The 26,947-nt window shown below is 38.5% G+C and overlaps 1 protein-coding gene across 15 annotated transcripts in view; it reads left to right on the top strand.

The window, feature by feature from the left end:
• The window catches only part of Eya1 (EYA transcriptional coactivator and phosphatase 1), a 419,270-nt gene extending 392,642 nt beyond the window's left edge, over positions 1-26,628 (top strand). For all 15 annotated transcript variants that reach the window (XM_019205234.2, XM_019205233.2, XM_033760575.1 and 12 more), the window contains 6 exons: positions 8,880-8,938; positions 9,051-9,211; positions 10,126-10,240; positions 10,342-10,463; positions 14,005-14,105; positions 24,830-26,628. In XM_019205234.2, coding sequence (XP_019060779.1) covers positions 8,880-8,938; positions 9,051-9,211; positions 10,126-10,240; positions 10,342-10,463; positions 14,005-14,105; positions 24,830-24,910 — 639 coding nt within the window. In that variant the 3' untranslated portion in view covers positions 24,911-26,628. The remainder of the gene's footprint in view (positions 1-8,879; positions 8,939-9,050; positions 9,212-10,125; positions 10,241-10,341; positions 10,464-14,004; positions 14,106-24,829) is intronic.
• The last annotated feature ends 319 nt before the right edge of the window (positions 26,629-26,947 follow it).

Raw genomic sequence — 26,947 nt, forward strand, 5'->3', positions numbered from 1 at the left:
TATATATATATATACATACATACATACACACACACACACACACACACTCCAGCACACAGCTTAAACATTATCTTTGCCTTAACATAGAATTAGCAAGCACTTTAAAAACTTTTATCTCTAAATATTTTACGAATATCAGTATAAACAGAATCAGATCAAAATAGCCAATATTTTACCTTTGTTAAAACTTCTATAATTCAAATTTTGCATTTCTAATACAAGAACCATGTCTCCTGCCATACACATGATTCTAGCAAAATTTCTCTCGCTTAGATAATCCCTAAAGGATAGTGTAACATTTAATATAGTAAAACACTATTTTTATAAATAAGAAATAGAAAATAAAGCAGTGTGTGTCTCTACAAGTTGTATCTTATTACCAACTTTCAAAAATGTTGAAATTCCTTTTTTCAGTTTCTGAGATTTGAAGTTCTGTTTTCTTTTCCTATTACCTTGTATAGTTGTATCACCCTATTCCTATCATAACAGATATGGATATCTAAACATTGATTTAAAATGTGAATTAGTGCCAGTGGTAGGCTGAATGGGAAGTTTTGAGCAGGGCTTTAAAGATTCATTTTTCTGGGTCTGTTTTAATTACTTAATTTCAGTTTCCCCAAATTCTCAAACAGACTGAGGCAAGTTTCAAAACTCCCTTTGTTCTTCCTGGCCTGTGCCTTAGCCACAGATAATGTGCACGCTTTTGTCCTGCAAGGAAGCTTATGGAAAGAGAGCAAGGGAAATATGAAGATCACCACGTACATACCAGAGAAAGACAGGCCCTGCTGGAGCGGAGTGGCAGTGAATCGCACACCTGTCCTACCCCATGGCAGGGTGCCCCGTGAGCTTGTAGGCATTCACCATGGTGAGAGAAGAGCACCGGCAGCCCCTAAGCTCCATTACATCTCCTTCATCATGCAGTGAAGGCTCAGGCACACCTTTAGAAAGCACACTGTAATCATGTTCTTCCACACCAATAAGTATAAATACACAGTATGTCAATTAGCTTCTTTTAACAGAGAGAAGTACTTGTATTCAAGTAAAAGCCTGGTTTCTGCAAATTGACTAACTCATGGACAGAATGTCTCAACCGCAGAGGCTGGCCATGACATGCCAAGTCTAATTGTCAGTTAATTAGAAGCAGGGTTCTTCAAATCTTTCCCATGTCGCTTGACCCCTCCTGTTCCATAGAACTTCTGAATCACAGATTCTCTCAGGAGAACAGCTTTTAGGATGCCCATTTGACCTTATTTTTCAAAGAAGTTATAAAATGCCTAGGGAGTCTGAAATTTCCAAAGGCCACTCTAATGTGTAAGCCACCCTGTAAGGCCATCTGGATGAGACTTTGAGAATATGGACAGTGTAGATAGATCTGCCGGCGGACACAACTTGTTTACATGCTGAGTACTGCTGATCACTACTAGTCAAAATAAAGTGTCCAGACAGATGGTGTGACTTTGTTTCTAAGGTACCGCAACTCCCCCTGTACTGGGTGTCAACTTTCGTATTTAGAGGTAAAAGGAATGCTGCTTTTAGCAATTTGTGGATTTCAAAGGTGTCAGGCACATATATGTACAGTTGAACAGAGAGTTCAGAGCCCTGGATGTAATTGCCTAAGGATAGGTAGGAGACAGGTAGGAGGGGACAAAGAAACCATCAACCATTTCCTCTTCTTGGTGGACTCCAGCTGGCCTCAAAAAGCTTGCTAATGTCAAGACAATGAAAATAACTACTCCTCCAGTGACTTTTTTCTTCCATCTTTTACTCTCTAAAGAAAGGTATCAAACCAATTCACTTGCAGTGTGGTGTTCGTTTCCTCATGGTAAATCTGGAACATGGAGCAAAGACAGTATAGCCTCAGTCTGCAGAATTTGGTCTTGGTAACTCAACTTCTGCAAAAACATGCTTGTAACTTTTTCATATTGTTCCCTTTCATAATATGCACACCGCTTCAGAGTGTATTCCATAGCTTCTCTGTTTATTCAGAGGCTTCAGGTTTGCTCCAAGTCTGTGTTTTTAGTTTCATGTTCAGAGGTGTAGGACATCAGTGTGCTGGTGATTGCGTCACTCTGCTTGGCACAAAAACAAGCTCCATTATGACTGTCTTAATTCCTTTTATTAATTTTCCTAAACTAGCTTGGATCATATGGTGTATTTTTATATAATTACAGTACAAGTGAAAGGCTTGGGGGGAAAGTACAACCACTACAGTATCAAAGCAGAATAAATATTTGTGGAAAAATTCTGCCATAACTTAATATTTTGCATATGAGCCCCTGTACAAAATCTGAGTTATTCCTGGGGCTTGATCCAAAAGAACAAGTCTGTGGCCTACCCCTAGAAGACCAGAGATGATGATGGATCAGAAAAAGGTCAGCTTAAGTGGCAATGCCAAGAATAATGACAGAGGGACCAAAAAAGGCAGAATAACAGTTCACCAGGGTTCTAAAAGCCAGTGCATATTGGCCAAATGGCTATAGTTCATACCCCATGTACTATCTGTTCCCAACACCAGGCCTGGCCTTCCGCTGCCTCATGTGCTAGCCGTTCTTCCTGGCCATTCCTACGAGCACTTTATAGTCTAGCTCTGTGAGTACTTAGATGTCTATGAGCTGTAATTGAAGTAGTAACGGTAGCAGCAACTGAAACTTGCTCATTTTTTAATTTTACTCCTCTGTGTCATATGAAGGGAATCCAGGCAGTGGTACCTTTTGATGCTTTGGTTTGTGGTATTTGTCTGGAAGATGCTTGCAGGAGCTTGTCATGTGGGAACAGGTTTGGACCTGGGGAACCAACACCATACCTGGATGGTTGCTGTCTGTTTTCCTTTAATGCCCTCTGCTGTGCCTTTGGCCTGATCCATGTCCCTGGGCCTCAAAGCTACCACTTAGGGTGCTGTGTCAGTGTGACCACCTACACTTATACCCTTTATGTGCTCTCTGCCCCAGCAAAGTCCTGGTACCACAGAGCCTCTCTCTCAGGATGATGTCCCTCTGACGTGCAAATCATTTAAGGGCCTGGTAATGACATGAGGATTGGGGCCTGCCCCTGAGGATGAGAGATACACATCCAAGCCGCAGGCTGGGAGAGAAGGCCATGACCAAATGCTAAACACAGTAGGACCAGGGCCAGTGTTGGGGAGTAATGTTTTGGAACTGGAGAGTCCTAAACTCCAAACTGATTACACACAAAGGACCTTGGTCATGACCAACATAGAATGAGCAGGTATCTGTAATGGGATCAAAGATAGTGTCTCAACCTTTAACTTATATCATTCAACTTTTCTCAGTCTTCATTACTCATATCTGCAAAATGGATTATAACATTATGTACAGTTGTACTTTCAACATAAATTAAACTCAACAAAAAATAGGAATCTGTGTGAATGAGAGAAACCATGTGCCCACTTTTGCAGGAATCCACAGGGAAAACAGGCTGAGTACCCCTTATCCAAAATACCCAAGATCAGGAGTGTTTGAAACTCCCGATTCTGGAATATTCACATATATGCAATCTTGGGGATAAGACCCAAGTCTAAACACGAGGACATTTACATTTCACTTACACTTTATAAAAATAGGCTGGAGGTAACTTTACACAGTATTTTTAGCACAGCAGCATTTTGATTGTGACACATCACATGGGATCAGGTGTGGAATTTTTGACTTGTGGCATCACACTGGCATTCAGAAAGTTTCAGATGTGAGAGTATTTCCAATATTAGCTTCTTGGATTAGGGATGCTCAGTCTGTATGGGAAATGGTTCTTATTGAAGTAGTTTGTTTCTTGCCTTGGGAGAAGGAAGAATCTGCTCCACAAGGAATTCAAAGTATCTATTTAGGACACTTTGCTAATGAAGTATCAAAAGGTGGAGCATCACCCCAGATGCATCAGGACTTCTGAAAAAGGAGGAATGAACCCCAGGTTGGGAACAGCGAGCGGGCTTACACTTTAACAGTTTTGTTTTCTATGTTATTAGGGATCGAACCCAGGGGTTCATACGTGCCTGGCAATTGCTGTATAATTCAGCTACACTCACAGCCATTATATTTATATATATATATGAGGAACAGTATCTCAATTGTAGTCCACGCTGGCCTTGAGCTTCCTGTGTAGCTCCGGCTGGCCTGGAAATCATGATCCTCCTGCCTCAGCTCCCCATGTTCTGGGATTAGAGGCATATGCAACCACACCCAGCTTCCTTTTTATTTATATTTTGAAACAAGGTCTTCCTAAGTTGTCCAGGCTGGCCTTCAACCCTAGATCCCCCTGTTTCAGCCTCCTGAGTAGCTAGAGTTGCAGGCATGTGCCATAGTTAATTGTAAAATTTTATTGGTAAAGGGTAGTCACAACTTTTCTCTGCATTGGCTCCCATTCTTCCATAGAATTTCTTTGATACATGCCAGAATCGGTTAAATTAAAATGTCAGTTATAATCATACATTTCTCTACTATTGACTTGTTGCTGAGTCCTTATATAAAAATGACATTCCTCCAGAAAGCCAGGGATTTAGCTCAGTGGTTCAACCACCTGCCTTACAAGCTTAAGGTCCAGATTGATCTCTGGTAAATTAAAATGTCAGTTATAATCATACATTTCTCTACTATTGACTTGTTGCTGAGTCCTTATATAAAAATGACATTCCTCCAGAAAGCCAGGGATTTAGCTCAGTGGTTCAACCACCTGCCTTACAAGCTTAAGGTCCAGATTTTGATCTCTGGTACCAAAAAAAAACTTCTCAGACTGCAGAAAGCCATTAACCAAATGTGTTTGCCCCATACCCTGATTTCTTTCTATCTCTCATACCAATTCTGATGTCTGTGGCATTAGAAGAAATGAGGTCTTCAAAATTCTTTTCTCTGGTCTTCTAGGCGTCTCTTCACGCAGTCCAGTGTTCCTCTGAGTCTCTAAATGCAGGCTATTTCCTTGAGAGAATAGAGGTTGTCCAATAAATGCCACTTTGTCCTGCCCGTCCTCTAGCTATTCTAATGTAGAGATCAGGATGGACAAATGTGAGATCAAACCCTGCTATGTCCCTGACACCACAGCTCATTGGCTGTGAACCATCTAGCACACCACTGTTGGTCTGTTTGATTATAGTAGTCACAAAAGGGAACAAAATCAAACCTCAGTACTTCAGAAGTTTGCAATGTCCAGCCACTAGTGTTCATTTGGATCCCAGTGAGATTCTGCCACATCTGTCACAATTACAAGTAATCACTATGAAGTTAATCAACTTCTTTCCTGCTCCAAGTCCCTTGGGCAGAGACGGATAACTTGTCCACACCAGCTCCTTGCTGTGACCTGCAAACCCAGTTCAGTAGTTCTCTCCCTGGTCCTTCCCTCCTGCCTTGGGATCTCCAAACTTACTCTTTCCTTTTCCTATAAGGCTCTTTCCCCAAATACTTGGCAATGCATATTCCCTCTCCCCTGACATGTTTTTTCTTAGCAGTACCTCTATTAGACATAACGTACATATTGCATGTTTCCTTGTTTGTGCATCTCCTCCATTAGAATATTAATTCCAAGGTGGTAAAATGTTTTGCCTATGGGGTTAAATGCTGTGTCCTCACCATACAGAACAATACCTAGAAGACAAAAGCCTCCTCATAGATAATCTGACACTAGTGAATAAGCCCCTTTCTAAGCTAAGCCTGCACCATTTAGCCAGCTCTTAATATAGTAATGATTTCATAGCATGTACTTTTTGGAAGTTTATTTCAAAAGTACATTTTCAGCATAATCCATTTTGCAATAAAAATTCATTTTCCTATGGAATCCTATATGTTCCATACTCTGCGTGATAAACTCAAAATCATGGTTTCTAAGAATATATTTTGGCACCTGAAAATTGATTAAGCTTCCACTTTTGTGTTGTGTGTCCACAGGATCTTGTGATGCCTTTGTGATTTTTTACTGCTGTTGTCTTCAAGGGTCCGGGCCCCTCCTGCTTACAGCTAGAGGTTCTTAAACCAGATCCTGCTCTCCTCCATGGTTACCTTTTTGTCTGGGTTTAAAACAAATCTGGAGAGTAAAAACCAACCAAGTCTAGAAGGCAAAAATGAAAACCTAAAATTAGACTCTTAAGACAAAAAACCTAGGTGGCTTCTGAAGAGCAGAAGTTCGTCTTGTAGGACACCGAGTTTCAGAACATGTGAACGACATTAGGGTAGCCACTGTGGCTAACTGGAGAATGAACACACATGGGACAAGTGAGCACATTCCGCAGCTCTGTTGGGAAATATCATAGGGTCTTAGTATTCTCTTTTGGAAATAAATGTTTCATAGATAATCAGAGTAATATTACTGTCTCGTCAAGATTTTTGAAACATTTAAGAAAGCATAAGTACACCATTGTTTGTAATCTCACACATTTATTTCTTGTGTATTTTATATACTTAAGTTTGTGCAGTGTATTTTTCTATTGTTCTTTGAGATGAGCAACACTTCCATAAATACATTTTACATAGACATTTTAATGATTTTTTCACTCTTGAAGGTTCTAATTAGGCCCGGTTTTCAGTCTCATTTCATTAAAGGTATTCTACAAAAATTCATCTGATAAAGAAGGAATGGTAAAGTTTCCTTGTTGCCATCACACCAAACTTGGCTTTAATCAAGTCACTGTGAGTGAGTTTGCTCTCTGGGAGTAAAAGCCTAGAGCTGTTGACACTTAATTAGAGCTAACTAAGATAGGAAGTATTCTTCAAATGGGAACAATAAGCTTTAAATAAATAAACTAGCAGGAAAAAAACAAATACAGGGTGTGGAAGAGCAGTGGCAACAGTGGGGCCATTTACAGTGTTAGAAGATTAGGTCTCGACTGCTAGAGGTGGGACTGACAACCAAATTGCTGTAGTTTAAAACATCACAACACCCTGCCTGTCTAAACTCTTCCCACCCTTAAAGTTAATTTGGGAATTCCAAGTCAGCTTTCATTTCTTGAATTAAATTCTTTTTTTTTTTTTTTAAATATATCTTTTCCTCTTCTAGTCCCAACTTCCTCTTTTCTGCTCCTTCCCCCAAGAAAGAACATTTCTCCTCCAGGGTAGATGGCCATGGCCGATGCCTTCTTTTCTCTTTCTTTACATTTCTTTTTTCTCACCCCTCCCCCTTCTTTCCTTCCCTCCTTTTGTTTACACTAACTACAGGCTCTAAAACAGTAGCTTACAAACAACATAAAATTTTCTAGTTAACAGAAATTTCTTCCTAATATCCTGTTAAAAGAAGAATAAATGTGGTGTTGAAAACACAAATAATTACCAATGTGTACTAAAATAAGATGAAATTGTTCGCTCTGAGAAGTTCCTGACCATGTTTTCCAAGAATGACCCATTTTACAAATGTTAAATTCACAGTCAGCATGTGAGGGTTCCCAAATCTGCTTTTCCTTCTTTCTTATCTGAGGTTATAGACCTCGGGAGAGCAGGGGAGGGTTACAAGGTCAAAGTCTTTTCCTCCTTGGAACTTGCTGCATGCTGGGAGAGGGCTGCCTGGAAAATAGATGCTTTGGAGAAGAGGTTGGGGGGGGTCGTGATTTTAATTCTGTTAAGGAACAGCTGGTTTGAGTTTCTTTCCACTTCTATCTCCTGCTCCCTTCCTCACAAATCCAAGGAGAGGGAAGAATTTGTTCAGAAGGAACTGGGAACATAAAAATGCACCTATTGACGGTGGCAATTTAAAATACGTCCTCTTTGTTAGAGTTAGATGCTGAGTGCTAGAGAAAGAGGTTACATTTTATAAAATTAACTCTGAAATCTGATCAAAGCCCTGGTCAAAAGAACCTTTCCAAGGACAAGAAGTGTGACTGAGAGTTTCTTTTTAATAATGTTTTTTAACTAAAACCGTAATGGAAATAAGTATAATAAAGGTCTCGGAAGCTGAATTCAGAGGAAGAAGATGACTAAAATATGAAGGCATGCCAAGCGTGTGTGCTCCTAGTTTCTGGACTAGACACCTTACTCTGTCTTCCGTGCGCCTTCACTCTTGCCTCGGATGTTTAACTCATGCCTGCTTTTCCCCCAGACATGCCTGGGCTGGGCTAGTGCCGTGTAAGGACTCCTGTGCAAACAGGTGCATGAGCATCCCCTCTGTCCGGTTATGATCTGCTCTTCTAAACACTTCCCATGCTGCCCACGATTTCAAACGCAGGTCTTTTCAAAAGGACTTTATGCTAATAATAAACTCATAAATCCAATATTTAAAGTGAATACGTAATACTAGTGAAACGGTAAAAAGAGCAACAGTAAAGAGGTTTAGAAAAATATTAAAAACAGTGTGTGGTTATTTTTATTTAGGTTTTGAAGTATCTCGGGCTTTTTTTGTTGTTAATCCTACATGCATGCATGTGCACAGACACATGGAATAAAACACTCATCTCTCAAATAAATGGCAAACCAGTAACAGATTTTTTGTCTGGGCTTCTCAACACACTGGCCTCAGGCTGTGTTGGTGTGTGGCTCAACAGCAATCAGAGGTCATAATTTCATTGGCAGTTAGCATCAGGTTTAATTTTTTTTGTAGCATGTTACATTTACCAAAATGTCTGGTTTCAGTTATGCTTAGACACTGACTGAATCAGCTTCGAGCAGCATGATGTCTTAAGGTACCTGAGGTTTATGGAACACATATGCTAATTGCTTTCAATCATTTTCCTTTCTAAACACAAAAATGTGTTTTCTGAAGCTGAATAACAGTAGTTGTTGATGGCATTTCTTTTTTCTTTGAAAAAGACCCCAAAAGTTAAAAATGTCAATTTAACAAGACTGCCACCTACTGATCAACGTAGTTGAAAGACCCTCCAATTAGGGTGTTTCTAATAAAAACTGTTTTTAACCCATCTTTTAAAACTGACATGTGTCATTTTAATTGCATTTTAGGAATGTGACCAAGTTCATATAGATGATGTTTCTTCAGATGATAATGGCCAAGACCTGAGGTGAGCACATGGAAACGAGAGCTGATCATTTCCTTTTTGTAGCTTAATTGTTCCACTAACTAAGATGAATTTTCTGTTTGGTTAACTTTGGGCTTTTCTTGCATCTAAATAGCACATATAACTTTGGAACAGATGGCTTTCCCGCTGCAGCCACCAGTGCTAATTTATGCTTGGCCACCGGTGTCAGGGGTGGCGTGGACTGGATGAGAAAGCTGGCCTTCCGCTACAGACGAGTAAAGGAGATCTACAACACCTACAAAAACAATGTGGGAGGCAAGTGACTACCACCAACACCTTAGGGGCACGTTGAGACACTCTAGTGAAAATTCTAAAAGTACCACTCACTTTTGGGTCACTGTTTTGGATAGAATAGGTTTTGTAGGGCAGTTTCATTCCCCTGGAAATTATTCTCTTGTGATTTAGAACTAGCTGACTTGGGTTGTTATTCAGTGCTGTGACCCAGGGCAAGTTCCTTGACATTTCTAACATTCAGTTGTCCTCCCAGCAAAGTGGGCTTAGCAACTCTTGCCCAAATCATGAGACGGGGTGCTACACTCTTTCTGCTGGGCAGATGCTTGCATTGGCTTGTATCTTTTCACAGTGGTCAAAATAGCATTAGCTTGAGAGAGAATATGTTCACTTATTAATAATGTAGGGATGGTGATGTTTTCTAGCATGGATATGTCTAGATGATCAAATAATACTGCCAGGAAGACCTATACTTTTCTTTGGGTAGGAATCCCCCTAAGTCAGTCTCTCCCAAAAGATGGCAAAATGACCCCCAGAAGATCCATGTCTATATCCTGCTGTTTAGCACCTCCACAAGGTGGGACAGACATCTTTCCATAGAGTCAGCAAAAGCTTCAGGACAGAATCACTGGCCCAGGCAAGGTCACACATCTACTCTGGCAGCCAGAAGGTAGAGTCAGCTTTCCCAAACTGCCTGGTTAGAGGAATGGAGAACTAGAAGGCCTCTGCCAAAGAAGGAGAGACGCCAGGAAGGCCAAGTCAGTAAATGTTCATTGTAAACTAAAGATGCATTTGTCAGCTGAATGATAATGTGTGAGAAGTACTATAAAGCTTGGAGGTGGTGGAAGAAGTTCCATCAGGTGTTCATCATTTGTAAAACCAGAGTTGTATCAGCAAGGCAACTGCTTATATGCTCATGTGTAACTTTGAACCCACAGGTCTGCTGGGCCCAGCGAAGCGGGAGGCCTGGCTGCAGCTGAGGGCAGAGATCGAAGCACTGACTGACTCCTGGTTGACCCTGGCCCTGAAAGCTCTCTCGCTCATTCACTCCCGGTGAGGCGCTCTGGGAGCCTTTGCCAGGACATGGGCACTGCTCATGTGTGTTCATTTTGGAGATTTATTTTTCAACAGTCTTTTTCTTTCTGTTCTCATAGGACGAACTGTGTGAATATTTTAGTAACAACTACTCAGCTCATCCCAGCCTTGGCAAAAGTCCTGCTATATGGATTAGGAATTGTTTTTCCAATAGAAAATATTTACAGTGCAACTAAAATAGGTGAGCTATGCTGATTTTTGTTTTGTTTGTAGATCAGCTCTTGTCCTTCAGTAAAAATGAAAGGCAATCATAAAAAGTATTCTTTTCAGGATACTAACAACATCAGAAAATTGGATGAATAAGAATAATCTATGTAGCTGAAGTCATAAAAATATAAAGAAAATAAGAAGGTGGCCAGGGATTTAACTCGGTGGTTCCAGTGCCTGCCTCACAAGTGCAAGGATCCAAGTTTGATCCCTGGTACCAAAAAAAGAGAGAGAGAGAGAGAGAGAGAGAGAGAGAGAAGGAAACATAGTTGGGGAACACACATATGAGATTTAGTTAGAAAATAAACTGAGACAGAATAAAAGTGACAGTGAAAAGACATGACCCTTCTGGGGGAAGCAGACATCTAATTAACTGTAGTCCCTATTATAATGCAATGTGTAAGTACACATTTATCAGGTATCTACTAGATATCCAGAGTATACTAAGCATTTTACACATTGTAGTTGGCTTTTACATTTTACACATGAGATGGTTAAAGCTCTGAGACTGAGTTATTCAAGTGAATGCTTGTGTCTGAATCCCAGCTCAAGACTCCTTCCTATATCCTCAGTGCTGTGCTAAGTGCCTGAACGCATACATAACAAGGAAGGACTCACTCCCCACCAAGAGGTAGCAGAAGCAAGTGTCAGTGGAAGGGGAGGAACAACATGACATTTAAGCTGGGTATAAAAGGACACATAGGAGTTTACCAAGCAGATGTGTTACTAAGATCAAAAGAGCAGAGAACTTAAAATGTGTTCTCTATTGAGGCACTTGAGTGGTCCTGAGTGGCTCATGTACAGATCCCATGGAAATGGAATGTAGCTTTAGCATCCACAGGGATGAGGCACTTGAATGGTCCTGAGTGGCTCATGTACAGATCCCATGGAAATGGAATGTAGCTTTAGCAAGTCCACAGGGAGGAGAATAGGTACTCAAATGGAGGGAATGATGGACACCACCTTCTCAACTCCACTTAAAGAAAAAGGGGTAAAAACAGAATCCCTGTAGGTCTAATTTCCATCTCTTTGCACTCTTTTACTTCCCCCAAGGGTTGAGTAAATGATCCCCATAGAATTACTTGGGTGATTGTTTATAGTATGATTTCCTCACCAGACTTTAATATACTTGAGGACTGTACTGTATATGTCTGTTTTGTTCACAACAATGGTTCTAGTGGCCAGATCATAGGAAGTACTCAAAAATGGTCAGGAATGAAATGAAAAAATAAATACCTATTGTGAAGAAGGCTAACAAAGGGTTTTCTTTTAGACACCCAAGTAAGTAGTGACATGATTAACTGGTGGGAAAATCAGATTTAATCATATCAATGTTGAGTAAGAAGAATTTGTGGGGTACTCAGGTAGACCTCTAAAATTGGAAACATACATATCCGGACTTTGAGGATGACCTGTACTTCCCCAAAAGACCAAGAGTAGAATACTGGAAAATACTTAGAAAATGAAAAGAATATACCAAATAGAATAAATTCCTGGTAGCCCATTATAACCTGAAATTTTACATTTTCTCGAAAGAGAGATAGGCTTAAGTCATGTTAATTCTATTTTCATCCATATCAATAAACAGGAAATATACCATGTTTTATAAACTGAGATTGTGGTAAGGCTTATCAGCACATGAAAGTTGGGACAAATTCCAAAGGAGCACATAGTATAAGGAGTTAGTGTTAGTTTCTCAAAAGAAAAGTACATGTAGTATATTACATGTCAAATGCATTAAAGTTTAATCCCTTATAATTTGAAAATGGAAACATAGGAAATTACAATAATAATTCAGTAAGCATTATTTTTAAAGAGCATCTTGTTTGAAATACTGGATGTATTTTTTGCAGTACAAAACAAAAATTAGAATTAAGATAATGTGGTAGAAATTATCTCAAAATCAGTGGTAGGTCCTCATTTTTCTATATTTTAATAAGTAAAGTAGAGATTGAAATTCTGGTAATTATTGTTGATGGTGCCATCAGATTAGAGTTATATGGAGATCGGCGCAAAAAACCCAGGAATTTTCCCTGGAGACAAATGCCAATGTCATAGGAGAGGAATGGCGTTATAGTTAGCAGAACTATGACACTTTCAAGAAAAATGGATTCAAAAGAGTGAATAATCTGTCTATGACTTCTAATGAATTAATGTCACCTTCATTTTCTTAATCTTTATTGTGAAACATTTCTACATGACCAAAAATGTACAATGAAGGAGACAGTACAGAGGCAAGAATTTTATTTGAATCTGTCAAAACTTCATCTTTAAATATATTTACCTTCTGTTTTCTATGAAAAGGAAACCACAAAAACACACATCTTTCCATAAGGAGGGAAAGAGTTTCATGACATGTGTTTGGTTGTACATTTTGAATTTGTTTCTTAAAGTGATTTGATGTTTTACAGTTTAATGCACAACTACAGTAGCATTGAAATGGCATCCTTTGAATAAGGCTGGCTCTATTTCATTCTGTCCCATGCAAATGAGAGATTTAGTGCAAAATACAAATATAAAGCAGGCATTTGTTTAAGCAAACAAGCAATTTGTTCATGTGTATACCTGATGCTTATTTGAAAGAGGTGCAGGCCCCACTCAACCATTCACATTTGAAAACTATAAACTGTCCCATTGTCCATTAAAATAACCCCATTGGCAGCCCTCGACTTGGAACACCAGGTTCTTCTCTAAGAAGATACAAAGGCTGCATTAAGTGCAGGGATGTGCTGACAGTTTAGCCTCCACGGAAGCCCAAACTAAGTCACGACATGGGAAAGATAGTAGACAGATAAAGGTGTTCTGTTACCTTTATCCCACTTTTCCTCTAGGAAAGTGCTTTATTGAACATGAGATGCCTGGGTGAAGTGGACAGGATCTGAGTATAGCACCCCAAATTACCTGATATTCATTTCTGGATGAGTTTTATGAGAGTATTTCCAGTAAATGCATTAGGCTTTGAAGGTCTTTAATTCAACCTGAAAAATGAAGGGATAAACTAATTCCACTGTTTGTTTTTCCTTGTTCTAGCAAAACCAAGTCCACTTATTTTTTAAATCATTCTCAATGGTCTTTGGATGGAATATTATTTTCAGAGGTTGATATATTATGAAATATTTCTTAAATCAAGTTAAAATGTTTGCCAGGATTGCATGCCTTTGTTAGTCTCAGCTTGTAGGGGGAAAAAAGCATATTAATGCAAAACAAAACTTTTCTTCCAATTATTATACTGGGATTGACTAGATCCTACTTTTTGATAAATAACTGCTTGGGAAAACAATATGTAAACTGTCAGTTTCCATGGGACAGGGTACTACATTGGTAATTCATTTACAATTTTAAATTCATTGTGCTATTTCACCTACTGCCCAAGGGGCACTAGTTCCTAAGTGGGATAGTGTTGCATCAGAAGCATGAAGAAAGTATTTTATATAACATTGTATATAAAATGTTCCACACTACTGTACCGGGATACCCAAACTTTGTATTTTCTATAATTTATTTTTGTTCATTAGGAAAAGAAAGCTGTTTTGAGAGGATAATTCAAAGGTTTGGAAGAAAAGTGGTATACGTTGTTATAGGGGATGGTGTGGAGGAAGAACAAGGAGCAAAAAAGGTGAGCTTTCCCACAGGTGCACCCTGTGCCTTCCACTTAGACTTTACAAGTCTGAGTCATGTAAACAAGTTCCATTCTCTAGAACAGACTTTGAGCATGTGCAGAAACATAAGCACCAGGAAAGGATGGAGGAAAATTAGATAAACATAAAATGACCTTTTTGAATTGTGTGAATGAGCCCAAGGCTCTGGGTAATGGGTTTTAATAAATGTAGGCTTTGGGAGCAAAAAGGCAAGCTGGTGGTGTGGCCAGCATCCAGAACAGAGAGGACACCAGTGCTGTTTTTGAGCCAGAATGCCCTTACCTTTCTCTATCCAGGGAAGACATAGACGTGGCCAGATGGTTCAAACCTGGCTACATGAACTTGTAGGCAGCCTACAAACTCTTCAAGTATCATCCTGGAAAGCTTCTACGAGGTGACCAGCTAGACTTGCAGGATGAAAATGATCTGCTGTCTTGACATAACTGCCTTTCTCACAACATTCAGAAAGGAGTAGACCTATCAGTCTTCCTGACTCTCAATTTGCTCTTCACACCTCATTTTATTCTTCTCAATTTCTGTGGGTGTAATTCTGTCATTTCTCTTAGCAGAAGCTGTCTCATTTGACATTTCATTGCATTTTTTGAAAAAAAGAGACCCACATTCCTTAGCCTGTCACTTGGAGTCTTTGAAATCTGGTGTCATCCTGCTTTCTCATCTTTCTCCCTCCTACCTGAAACAGAGGAGTCACATTTATCTGCTGATCTTCGGTCTTAGTCCATTTTCTGTAGCTGTAACAAAATACTTGAGACTGGGTAATTATTAAAGACTACAGGTTTATTTGACTCGCAGTTCTGGAGCCTGGGAAGTCCAAAGGTGAAAGTCTACTTGCTGCATGATAACATAATGGAGGACATCACATGTCAAATCAGAGTAAGTGTGCTAGCTTAAGTCTCCTCCACTTCTTACAAAGCCACTAACACCTTCATGACTTCACCTAATCCTTGGACTGGGGATGTAGCTCAGCAGCACAGCACCTGCCCCACAAGTGCAAGGTCCTGAGTTTGATACCTGGTACCAAGAAAAAAAAAAGATGATAATTCTAATTACCTCTCAATGGCTCCATCTTCAAATACTGTACCTTCAATGTGTGAATTTGGGAATTAAGTTTCCAGCACATTCTTTGACCAGTCCTGGTACATTTTTCCCTACTGCTGGCTTTCCTTGAAATGATCTTTGCCTCAAAGGCCTTCTGTCAGTCTTACTCATTTTTCAATATTCAGTCCAGGTACTACCTTTCTTTTTAGGAGCTCAGTTATATTATCCCTCACTCACACTTTACCTGGAGAAGCTACTGTGGTAAAGAGCTGAGATTCTTGAGCCAGCCATGGTTTGAACTGTGTACCTGCTAGTTATCTATCCCATGACTGTGAACAAGTTTCTTAAACCTTCCATTTCTTTCTTACTGTCTATAAACAAGGATAGTGATAGCAGCCAGTTTCCTGGCCTATGTTGAAAAATTAAATTCATTTAAGATATGCAATTCCCATAAAACAGCCTGATAAATATTAACTACTTATATATGTGCCTGTTTCGGCAACTAAATATCTGAGCTTCAGAGGTAGAGGTCTTATTTTGCTTGGATTGTTGTTTGAGACTCTATCTTCAAATTGTTTTACAGTTCCATAAATCTTGATGCATTTAAACCTTTTGTGGAGAACATTAAATATTTTATGACATTAACCAGCGCATAATTCTCCCCTCCCATCCCTACACACAAATTCATGAGTCCTTGAATATTACCTTAAAGGATACAGTGCAGCTCATTTGCAATATTCCAGTATATAAAATTCCAGGCCACAGTTGCAGCCTTGAGTATAGCCTTCGAAGATAATTTAATTCACTTTCAGTTCCTCTGAATTCCAATAAAAGCTAAGTACTATCCCTAATTCTGCAGTAGCTGATGACTTCACTGATATCCCAGATACCAAGTTTTTGCCTAGAATCAGGAGCTGTTGGAGTGTGCTTGGTATCAGTGGAAACTCATATCCACTTCAAGGCCACTAGTGCCTGATACAAAGCAGCACTTTCCCATTTAAGAACTAATTCTGACTTTCCCACTTCACCACTGGCCAACCACTATCCTCCCTAGGCACATCTGTTAGCCCTTTGTATCGACTTCATACAGTCTTCCCAGACTAAAACAATTCCTAAAACTCAACCCTGGAGATTTAAAGGGAATGTCTGGTAGGAATCTCCACTCAAGTGGTCTTTCCAGAAAAGCCTCTGGGAACTCCCAGGCCATTCCTACTCAGGTCTTCCTAGTGACCAGGGAGGCCTGGAACAGATACACACCTCTGAGCAATGTGGCCCTGGGCCAGGATGTGAATCTGCCCTCCAGCCTGGTCCTTCTCTCTGGTATTCACCAAAAGTTTAATTTCAGAAAAAAGTCACCCACTGTGGTTTTCTAGCTTTTGCTAGGCAGAGGGGCTGCATATGAAAGATCACTTAAAATGAAAGTAACACAGATAAAGCCCTTAGAGCCTCACCAAGGTTTGCCTTCTTAAATCTTTCTGAGAAGTGTGTTAGAAGTTTGGCTTCAGTGAGCACAATGTGGAAAACAAAGGAATTCTTGGTTTGATGTTAGAATTAAAAGCATCAGTAGGACTAGAACATTTGCTGCCTTTGAAGAACAGTTACTATCTCCAATGATAAGCAACAGAAACAATTTTAATTTTTTTATTGGGCACACCAAAAAGAAATTAGGCAGCTACCTACAAAGAACCTTCTTTTTGAGTTGTCTTTACTATGAATGAGTTCTTCTAGCTTCAAGTCTGAATTCACAATGACTGTATGAGTCCAAAAATATCTGATACAAACAGACTCTGCACATTGAGACCTGCCTGTGTATGCAAAATATAATTTTTTCAGAAGATTCTAATTCTTAATACCTTGCAAAAGAGTCAGATGTTAGCAATTCATTCAGTGGCAGTTTAAACAGCCTTATTTTTTAATTGTCAAGACAATGTTTTATCTGCCTTTTAAAAATTAACTTTTGTGTTTAAATAGCAATGTTTTATATAATGAATTAAGAGACATGGTTATAATAATTTACAATTAATGATAAGTGGCATTCTGCACAGAAGTAGGGAATATCTAATATTTAGGAGAAAAGGACCCTACAATTTCACAATATACTATATAAAATATACTATAATAGTACATATGATCCTAATGATATAATGGACAATGTGAAATAGGAGGAAAGGGTCTAAAGGTGTAGGAAAAGTGGGAAGGGTAGGGGAAAGCTAATAAGGGAAAAGAAAAAATATGAGAAAATGAAAAAAATGGAAATGAAGTGTTTGCAAAGAGGGAGGGAGGAGGGGTGAAGGGAGGGCAGGGACAAGGGGAAAAAATGAGAACCAAGACCTGTCATGTAAAGGTACAAGATCCCAGTAATGTAACTGTACTGTATACCTGAAATGTACCCATAAACTCAATGAGAGAAAAAAATACAGACAAGAGTTCAAGGTAATTAAAAAGAGATGGCTATCCATGCGTAGAATGAATGGCTATCCTGATAAATAATAAGAATTGCTACTAATTTTAAACCCTTTCATCCCAGTCCTTCTTTTAGGCATTTCTACCTATTATTTCATAAATCTTCACAATAATTCTATGAGGAAGGAATCCTTAGACCCACTTTATAGATGAAGCACAGGAAGATTAAATAACTTGACCAACTCAAACAGCCACCAAGTTACCAAAGTAGCAGGATGCAGTGGCACATGCCTCTAATCCTAGAACTCCAGGAGGCTGAGGCAAAGGATAGCAAGTTTGAGCTCAGCAACACCCTATTTCAGAATAAAAAAAGCTGGGGATGTAGCTGAATGCAAAGGCCCTGGCTTCAATTCCCAGTGGTCCTTGTGGGGTGGGGGGTGGGGGGTTAAAGATACCCAACTAGTATTTGAACCCAGTTATGTTGTTGGCTGTGAGATTTAGAACAAAGTTGCTTCAAGCTCTAAACTTCATTGAAGTATCTTAGACATGGTTTCAGTTTTTTAAAATGTATATGTTTTAAATTGAATAGTGCAATTTCTGTTTCCTTTTTTAGAGGCAGATATACTGTATTACTATATAGTTGTCTGCTTTCCTGATTTGCGTTCATAATTAAACTTTTAAAGACACATCATTAATTGTGATACTTTAGTTCCTGGGCACCTTAAATCACTAAGTAAAATTAATGGCGAGTCAGTGAAGTGCTGCACATTTAAGCATTGAAATGTTCTGCAAAATCAAACATTTTGCATTTCTTCAAAATCAATTTCCACCACTTAGCTTGCATCTCAGTTTCCTACATTCTTTTAAAGTCTGCTATAACATCCTCCTCATTTCCCTGTAGAGATGTTTTTCATCTCCCTAATAATGTTCTTTTGCTAGAGACAGAAATTCTCTAGTTGCTTATGTTGTTAAAGGTCACTTGAAGCCTATTCTGTCATCCCGATTCTTTTTGCGAAAATGGTATGAGGGCTTTCATAAGTCATTTAATGTAATTCTATTATTAGTATCTTTGAACAAAAAAATCAGGCATTTTTAATCATAAAATTAGATGCTTATAGTACAGCATCACTTGTGTGAAATAGACATGTTTATATTTTTTTAGAGTAAAAGTGGCCTTACTAAACTGACTTTATTTACTTTTCAGAAAACTACTCAAAATAAATATCTTGCAAAATAACATGGGGAAAATGACAAACATCCATTTTCTGCATAATGAATGACAAAGCCTTTCTCTAAAATATTTGTTTTAAATGTGCACTCCAAAACTTGTTGAAATCCAAGATAAAACTGAAAACCTGACTAATAATACCTGATACTAAACTTAGGAGAAAAATACAAGTCACTTTTATTTTTAAAAATTGTAAAGCAATTTCATTTGGGTTTTTTTCTTCAGTAAATATTGTAATAATGCAGTTTACTATACTTACTGTTTGTAAAGTCATTTTATACATTAACACTTAGTGATTGCTTTCTGTATGCCAGGTCTTGAACTGGATTTCATCTTCATGCTTTTAAAGAGCTCACTTCTGTCTATAATGAAAGCAGAGATACAAATAATGCAAAAGCAGTGCTGCAAAAAGTTTCATAATGAGTTGTTAGAATAAACTTTGAGGACTCTATTTATACCTCTATATGCAAACTGTCTAGAAATAACATTACATACAAAAGCACAGTAGTTTTTTAACACAAATGGAAATTTTATTTTTTTCTGTTCTCACCCTAGGGATTGTCTGTATTAGTACATAGAGCTATGCATTTCTAATCCCTTTAAGTAAACTACCTTGGTGTTCCATTGTGTGGACATGCTATTATTTAATTAGTCCCTGGGGCTGAACATTAACTTACAGTATTTATTATGACACACAGTACTACAGTGAATTTATGTGGTTCAAGCACATGCAAGTACAGCTATGCAGTATATTCCTAGGAGTGCAGTACTCGAGTCAGAGAATAAATGTTTTTATTTCTATTAATACATTTAAAAATAATTCAGCAGAAATTCAATTCACATGTAAGTGACCATGTGCCAGATTTTTATAGGATAGATTTTATATGTAATCAGAAGGATAAATGTGAAATATCAAACAGGGAAGGGCAGAGTAAGGGGATTTGGAAAGTTTCACCTACAAGAAGAGCAGGAAGAATGTGTTATATTTTAGTTCTAAGGACCCAAGACATATGCTCCTTTGGTACCCACTTCTCTCAGTGAGTGCTTAGACCTGATACGCTAATCTCTGTTAAGATTTGTGAGTAGCTCTATCTCTGGCCCCTGGCCTCCAGTTACCAGATGGGATGTCTCCACTGAGCTCGCACTTGTCATACCCGGACTCAGTAGCTGAATGCATGGATTCTGAACTCAGCTGTCCTAAACCAGTTCACGAACTCACTCAAACTTGTTTGAGTGTCCTCTGTGTCTAACCCTTCACTGACTCACATGAATTTTCTCTTCACGAATGTCTCCCATCTGTTGCACTCACTATATTCCCAGTGTCACTCGCCTGCTTTCTGCTACCCACCACACACACACACCTCCGCATCCATTCTTCCCTGATTTCAGTTTAGCCTGCTTTGCTTTCCACTTATAAGATAAAAATCTAAACCCCTTAGTTAGACATTCTGAGTGCTTTTTCCTTGGAAAAGCCTTATTCGTTATTAGTCTTTATAATGAACGCACCATTCTAGCACCGTTACTGCCAGACTCGTGAATGAAGACGTTCTGTGCATCCACCTGTCAGCTTCGTCACTCACACACATCCCCTCTAGCTGGGAATTCTATCCCCCAACCATCTACCTCTCCAGTGTTGTCCGTTCCTCCAGTTCAACACAAGTGTAACTCATCTCCAGCATCTAGTCGAGCTCCCCTCTGTCTGAATTTATCACTTTGGTTCTTAACCCCACACTGCCTCACATGGTAATCAAACTGTTTCATCAGCCGTATCCTATCTGGGCAGTATATGCTTGTGTCTCATACGTATCATACATTGCATTCATACTGCAGCTATAGTGCTAGAGAGGTAATGATCTTTGCCTTGATAACAAAAAAAACATATATCAACCTAGAAGTAACTTTGAGTTATTTCCACTAAATTCAATTTATAGTTAAACAAAGTAGGACTAGGTGGAGATGGTGCCATAGCTACTATCAGAGTGGAGAGTACAGCCTAGGACTCCTCATTATAGCATGTGTTTCTCTTTTCCTCTTTTGTCATCATTTCTGAGTTCATGTAAGAAGCATTTGTTCTAGCATCTAACCGTGATGCATGGAAAAAGTCTGCAGCCGCTTGTCATGGGAAGCTCTTGTAAATGCACAATCTGTTTCTATCAGTTCTGTGCCTAGTTAAGTTAGGGAAAGTATTATTGTACCGTATTAATTCTAATTATCAACAGAATTTTGGACCATGAATCTTCTCCCCTAGACGTGGTTTTCTTTAGATCATCCACTTGATAGTAAACAGATACATTTTAGAGGGGCATATTTGTGTGTGTGTGTGTGTGTGTGTGTGTGTGTGTGTGTGTGTGAGAGAGAGAGAGAGAGAGAGAGAGAGAGAGAGAGAGAGAGAGAGAGAGAATAAAATGTCTGCAGGCATCATTACTCTTCAAGTAAAGGATGATGTGAAGCTAGTCTTATGTCTTCAGTTCAACTGTCCCCAGAATCTGCCAGCTGTCATTACAAAACCTTTGGCCCTTCTGCTTTAAGAAATAGCTCGGTGCCACTGCACTGTGGTGAGCCGTCTTTCATGTGCTACAGGTACAGTTGATCATTTGGACTGGTTTCAGGGTGCTCTTGGCCATGTGTCTCTTAGTCATATTCTCCAGGAATCCTAAAGCTGTTAAGATTTCATTGTCAGTAAAGAAGCTAATTCAGGGATCTTTGTGAATAACTCACCTTTTGAGATAGTGTTGTGAATACAGTGTAAAATAGTTTAAATATGCTTTAGGCTACCATCAACACCTATACATCTGAGACTACAGCTACCAAATGGGTCATGTTTCCTATTAAATGCCCAATTTGCACTTTAACCATGTACCAAAGAATTTCTACCTGGACTTTTTCTTCAGTTCCTTTTTCTGTGTCACTTACTGAATTCTTCACTATATATTTCTGAGTCCACCACAGGTTTTAGGTTGATACTGATAGTGGTTTTATATGTAAAAAAAAATCATCTGTAAGAAACATTCATTTTAATTACTCAGCATGCAAAAGAATTTGAGCCTATTCTAAAAGAAACACATCCCACCTAAACAAGTTTTCTTATATGTATTTGTGAAGATAGTTATCCTACACGTTTCTGGATGGCTGTCTGAAGAGCCTTTAGTGTTCTTTGTTGCATTTTGAAATAACAGCACATGAAATTGATAGACATGAAAAGGAGCCCTGGGGAAGGGCTGTGGATCACCGGCATAATAACAAAAATATGAAGAGCACAATTAGAAATAAAATGGTTACAAAAATAGATACCAAATACAGGAGATGGTTAAATGTTAAAGAATATTATATACAATTACATACTTGAAATTAATGGCATTCTTGTCAAATGTGTCTAGAATGAAGTTTTGTACCAGAAGGAGCAGGATGCAGTCCATCATGTATATGTATATATTTATGTTAATTTCGATGTTTGTACATAGGAAAATACAAATGTTTATGGTGGTTATTTTTGTGTAGGAAGAAGGGATTTATATTTATATAGTTTTGTATTTTTACAAGTGGTGTACAATATGCATGCATTTGCTTGAATAAGGAAAAGAGAAGAATGCTACCTGTATTATAAGTGATCATTTTTCCAATTCAGATCTATGAATCATAGTCACTCAAATTTTTCAGTGTTTTACCAATAGAGTAGGGATGGAAGAGTGCGTCTCTTTTAACCTGTGCTGGGTGCTAATAATTTACACAGCTGAATAAAATGACTATCTATGAACAATAGGAGATATTATAGCAAATGGGCTTCAGATTCAGTATAGACCTGGGAAGATTCTTGGCTTCAGTCCTTACCAGATGTTATTTAAACCTCTCTCCTCCTCGAAGATTTTTTTTTTAAATCAGTATAATAATAATAGTACCTACTTATCTCTGAGTACTTGGCATGGTACCTGACACGATATCTAACGTAACTATCATGAAAATCAATGAACTCTTCAGTAGACCTTTCCTGCGCTGAACCATCTGGCTCTTACATTCAGTCCTGTCACTTTGTCTCTTTGTCACACTCAGCCAGTGTGCTAAACATGAATTTCTCCTTTATCTTCTGTCCCCCAACCCACAGAGCCATCCCAGTGCTCTTCTGAGTCCTCACCCTGGCATACCTAGCTCAATTATCAAGTCCTCTTTCCAGGCATTTCCCCAGTTGCGTAGGCAAAGATAATTAATTGCCTTCTTCCTACCCTTCTTAAAACACATAGATAATTTTCATAGTTATTATTCATTTATACTTACCCACAGAGCATGAGAGGATTACTCAGGGCTGTATGCGTTTCTGGTTCTTCCACATCTAGATCTTGTGCCTGGAAGAAAAAAAATCGTGAGTGAATGAACACATAGTGGTACATCTTAAAATTTAATAGTGCTCAGTGGAACACCCTTCCATAGACCCATAAAAAGACCTTAGGTGCTCATCTCCGAACTATTTTGTTTTTAAAGGATAACAAAGATATATAGCTACCCCAAAGTAGAGTTGAGTCTACCACGGAATGTGGTATATGACCGGAGGCAGGCATACGGTTAATAAAGATGCTTAGTAATTCGCATCCCGGTATACAACAACTATGTGATCAATATCCAAATACTAACTTTTATCATTACCAATAGATTTTTAAAAATCCCTGCCTTCTGTTTTTTGGGGTTTTTTGTTTTGTTTTGTTTTTTTGTTTTGTGCATACTAGATTCTCCTCTTAGTCTGAAATTTTTCCAGATATCTCAGAACTGCAACTGTGGAGTGAACATAAGCCTCCCCACTTTGTATGTGTTTAAAAATTATTATTTTATGGGCTAAGCAGAATTTTGTCCTCCAATGGGTGATATCTTTCTCTTATTTAAGAGAAATATTTTGGTGATGCATAAGTACTTGTCATAGTCTTGTTTTCCCCATTGACTTTATTGGTACCTTTTAGGTGTACAGTACAGTTACATTCATCATTGGGATCTTGTACCTTTACATGACAGATCTTGGTTCTCATTTTTTCCCATTCTCCTGCCCTCCCTTCCTTCACCCCCCCTCATCCCTTCCCTATTTACAAACACTTTGTTTTCATCTTTTTCCTTTTCTCCTATTTTTTCTTTTCCCTTACCTTTCCCCTACCCCTCCCACTTCCCCTTCTCCTTTAGACCCTATCATAGTCTTTTTGAGCAAAAATTTACCATCGTGTTTTCACCTCTCATGGGTTGAGGTAATATGTTTTGTCCTGTTTTTCTTCTCTGTTTTATTTGTAAGTTTCACAAACATTCCCCTCATTTAAACTTTTTTTTTTTTTTTTTTGGTTTTTTTGTTTTTTGTTTTTTTTGGGGGGTGGGTACCGGGGATTGAACTCAGGTCCTTGCACTTGCAAGGCAGGGCACCAAACCACTGAGCTAAGTCCCCAGACCTAAACTTGGTTTTTAGAACATTGACTCAAACACAATAACTACAAAACCACACACAGACCAATCTTAGATGTCCATATAAAAATTTTCACATATGATTATCATTTTAAGGTTAATATGAAGAATAGCTTATGGAAATAAATGAAAAAAAAAAGAACAGTTGCTTTCTGTGTGAGCAAGATTAAGTCTGGAAAAATATAAACTGCTACCAGTTGGAAATCTGCTTACACTCATAAAATACAACTTTTTTAAAACCTTCACCATTAAAAATCTACTAGATACATATTTTGAGAGGCAGCTTTTTTCAGTAAAGTTTCATTCATACTGTTTGGCTTAAAGTTCAGAATTGGCATTTGAATCACAGTAGATCTAATTAGGGAATTTCTATCACCTTAAAAAAAAAAAAAAAAAGACTGTGTTTTAAAAATCAGTTCAGTATTCCCCAGAGAAGATCAAGTTTGAATTTTTAAAGAGCTGTGATGTTAAGAAGATAGTGGCAGCTTTCACAGTACTGAAATGAGCTTGGTAGTGGATTGCACGAGACATGGCGGGGCCTGTCGTGGTGAATTCTCTGTCTTCAGTATGTGTCTGCCCTTTCTGCAGCACGCAATGCCCTTCTGGAGGGTCTCCAGCCACTCGGACCTCATGGCCCTACATCATGCCTTGGAACTGGAGTACCTGTAACAGCCGCAAGGCTCTGAGAAACCACACAACTGCCCCGTGACCAGGGCCAAATCCAACAGGCCTGTGTCTCAGGTCAGCACTGGACTCCAGAATGTAGCGATTCCAACATACTGATGAGCAGTTGCTGTTGGTCTCAACCTCTGCCCTTGCAGTTAATGGAGGACCACATCTATTTCTTCAGAACAGCTGTTGACTCTAGTACTGTGAATCCAATGAAAACAAAAAGCCATGAAAATGTTCCAGCACAGTGTAATGTGTCTTTACCACAGTAACAACAAGGTTCAAACCTGTGAAGAAAGGACCTGCAAACACTTCAGCTTTTAGCATTTTCAGTGTGACAGAAGCAGCTTCTCCGATATAGCAAATCTGATTGCACATCGAAGACTGAAATGGACCCCTGAATACCAGTGGAGGACTTTTCTCATAAAGAAGGTTTACTTTTTTGGTGTCTCGTACCCAGGGTAATCTGTACATCTCTACTTATTTATGAACAGACTTTTTAGAAAACCGATTGACAGGTATAATTCATATACAGTTCACCCAGACAGACTTTTTGACATCAAATACTAGAAGAGATAACATAAGAAATAAGTGATTAAAGGCCTTTGCCTCATGACGTGTGGCAAGTTCTTTGAATATTAGCATATTGCAAAGTAAAGTATGTCTAATTTAAGCGTATAATATGTACATCACCGAGACAATCATGTACAGAAAGAATTTTTGGTGTAAATTTGTAATAATGGATGATTCTTTTACATATTGTTTAGTGAAATGATACTGAAAGGTAGGAATGCCTTGATAGCGAAGCTTGGGGCAACACGTGCACAGCATCATGTGCAGTGCCTTATCCAAGGATTGGGTATAAATATGTAGATAATGGATTTTTTAAAAATAACGTTGTCAAGACCAAAAGTATGGATATTGTGTCAATAAGGATTTTATTTTCCAAATCTTTTTTCTCCCATCAGTTCTTCTAATTTTTTAAAATGAGGTTAGGAGGGTCTGGATAAAAATAAAGTAGCAGTTTGATTTGAAAAAAATTACAAGTCCTCTTACCACCTCATTTTTTCAACACTAATGTATTATATGTAACTACTTGGAAAAAATGATTATTCAAATGCTTCATCCCACAGAAAGAATATAGATGATAGATATATTTTATTAATAAAATGGTTTGTGAATTGGAGACTAGCAGAGTTTTCATGTGCTCAGAATTATTGTTGTGCCTGCATTTTCTTGTTTAGATAAAGGAGGACATTAGCACATAGCTGAAAATCAGTAAAACTTTATTCCGTACTTTTGTACTCTGTCTTCCTTCCCACTAAGTTCAATGCCACCAATGGACATGGCCCAGTCATCCTCACCAAAATAATGTTACATACACTCCACTGATGTATTACAAGTAAGCATAAATCTTAGGAAATAAAAATTGTCACCTTTGTTATATCGGTAAAAAAATGTCTCCAAAAGCAATTGATTTGTTTGGACAGCAGTCATTCTCATTTAAAGCTTTCACTGCCATGGATTTAGTCTTTGGAGGAACTGTCCTTAATATTACATGGTGGGAGGGGGGGCACCAGCTTTGACCCAGACTAGTAAAGTGCTACTCCTCTCCTGAAGGTTCATGTTGCTGCTAGAATTAGTCACTTGTGAATTCTCCAAAGCGTTTAACAGTTGAATTAGTTTCTTTTTTCCTTTTTTGCTTGAAGCAAATGGAAGTGGACAATTTTTTAACCTTTTCCTTTTGATGTTCATACAGATTGAAAAGATAAAATTTATCTTGGCCTTACTGTAAAAAAAAAAAAAAGTGTGTTGTGTCCACTATTATGTACAGAATTTTTCTTCATTAATTTTGTGTTTAAATTAATAAAATTGATTTGTGAAGTACTGTATACTCCTTGAATCTCAGCATCATCTTTTCCTCTTGGCTATGGGATGTAGTAGCAAGATCGTGCTTGCATTAGAACACTCAGAGTCCAAAGAAAGGAAGTTGTAGGTAGCAACTACAGTGATGGCTTTATCAGTCCTGTAGGGGAT

The sequence above is a fragment of the Fukomys damarensis genome, unplaced genomic scaffold, assembly GCF_012274545.1.
Source record: "Fukomys damarensis isolate Sample0158 unplaced genomic scaffold, DMR_v1.0_HiC HiC_scaffold_5, whole genome shotgun sequence".
NCBI classification, from domain to species: domain Eukaryota; kingdom Metazoa; phylum Chordata; class Mammalia; order Rodentia; family Bathyergidae; genus Fukomys; species Fukomys damarensis.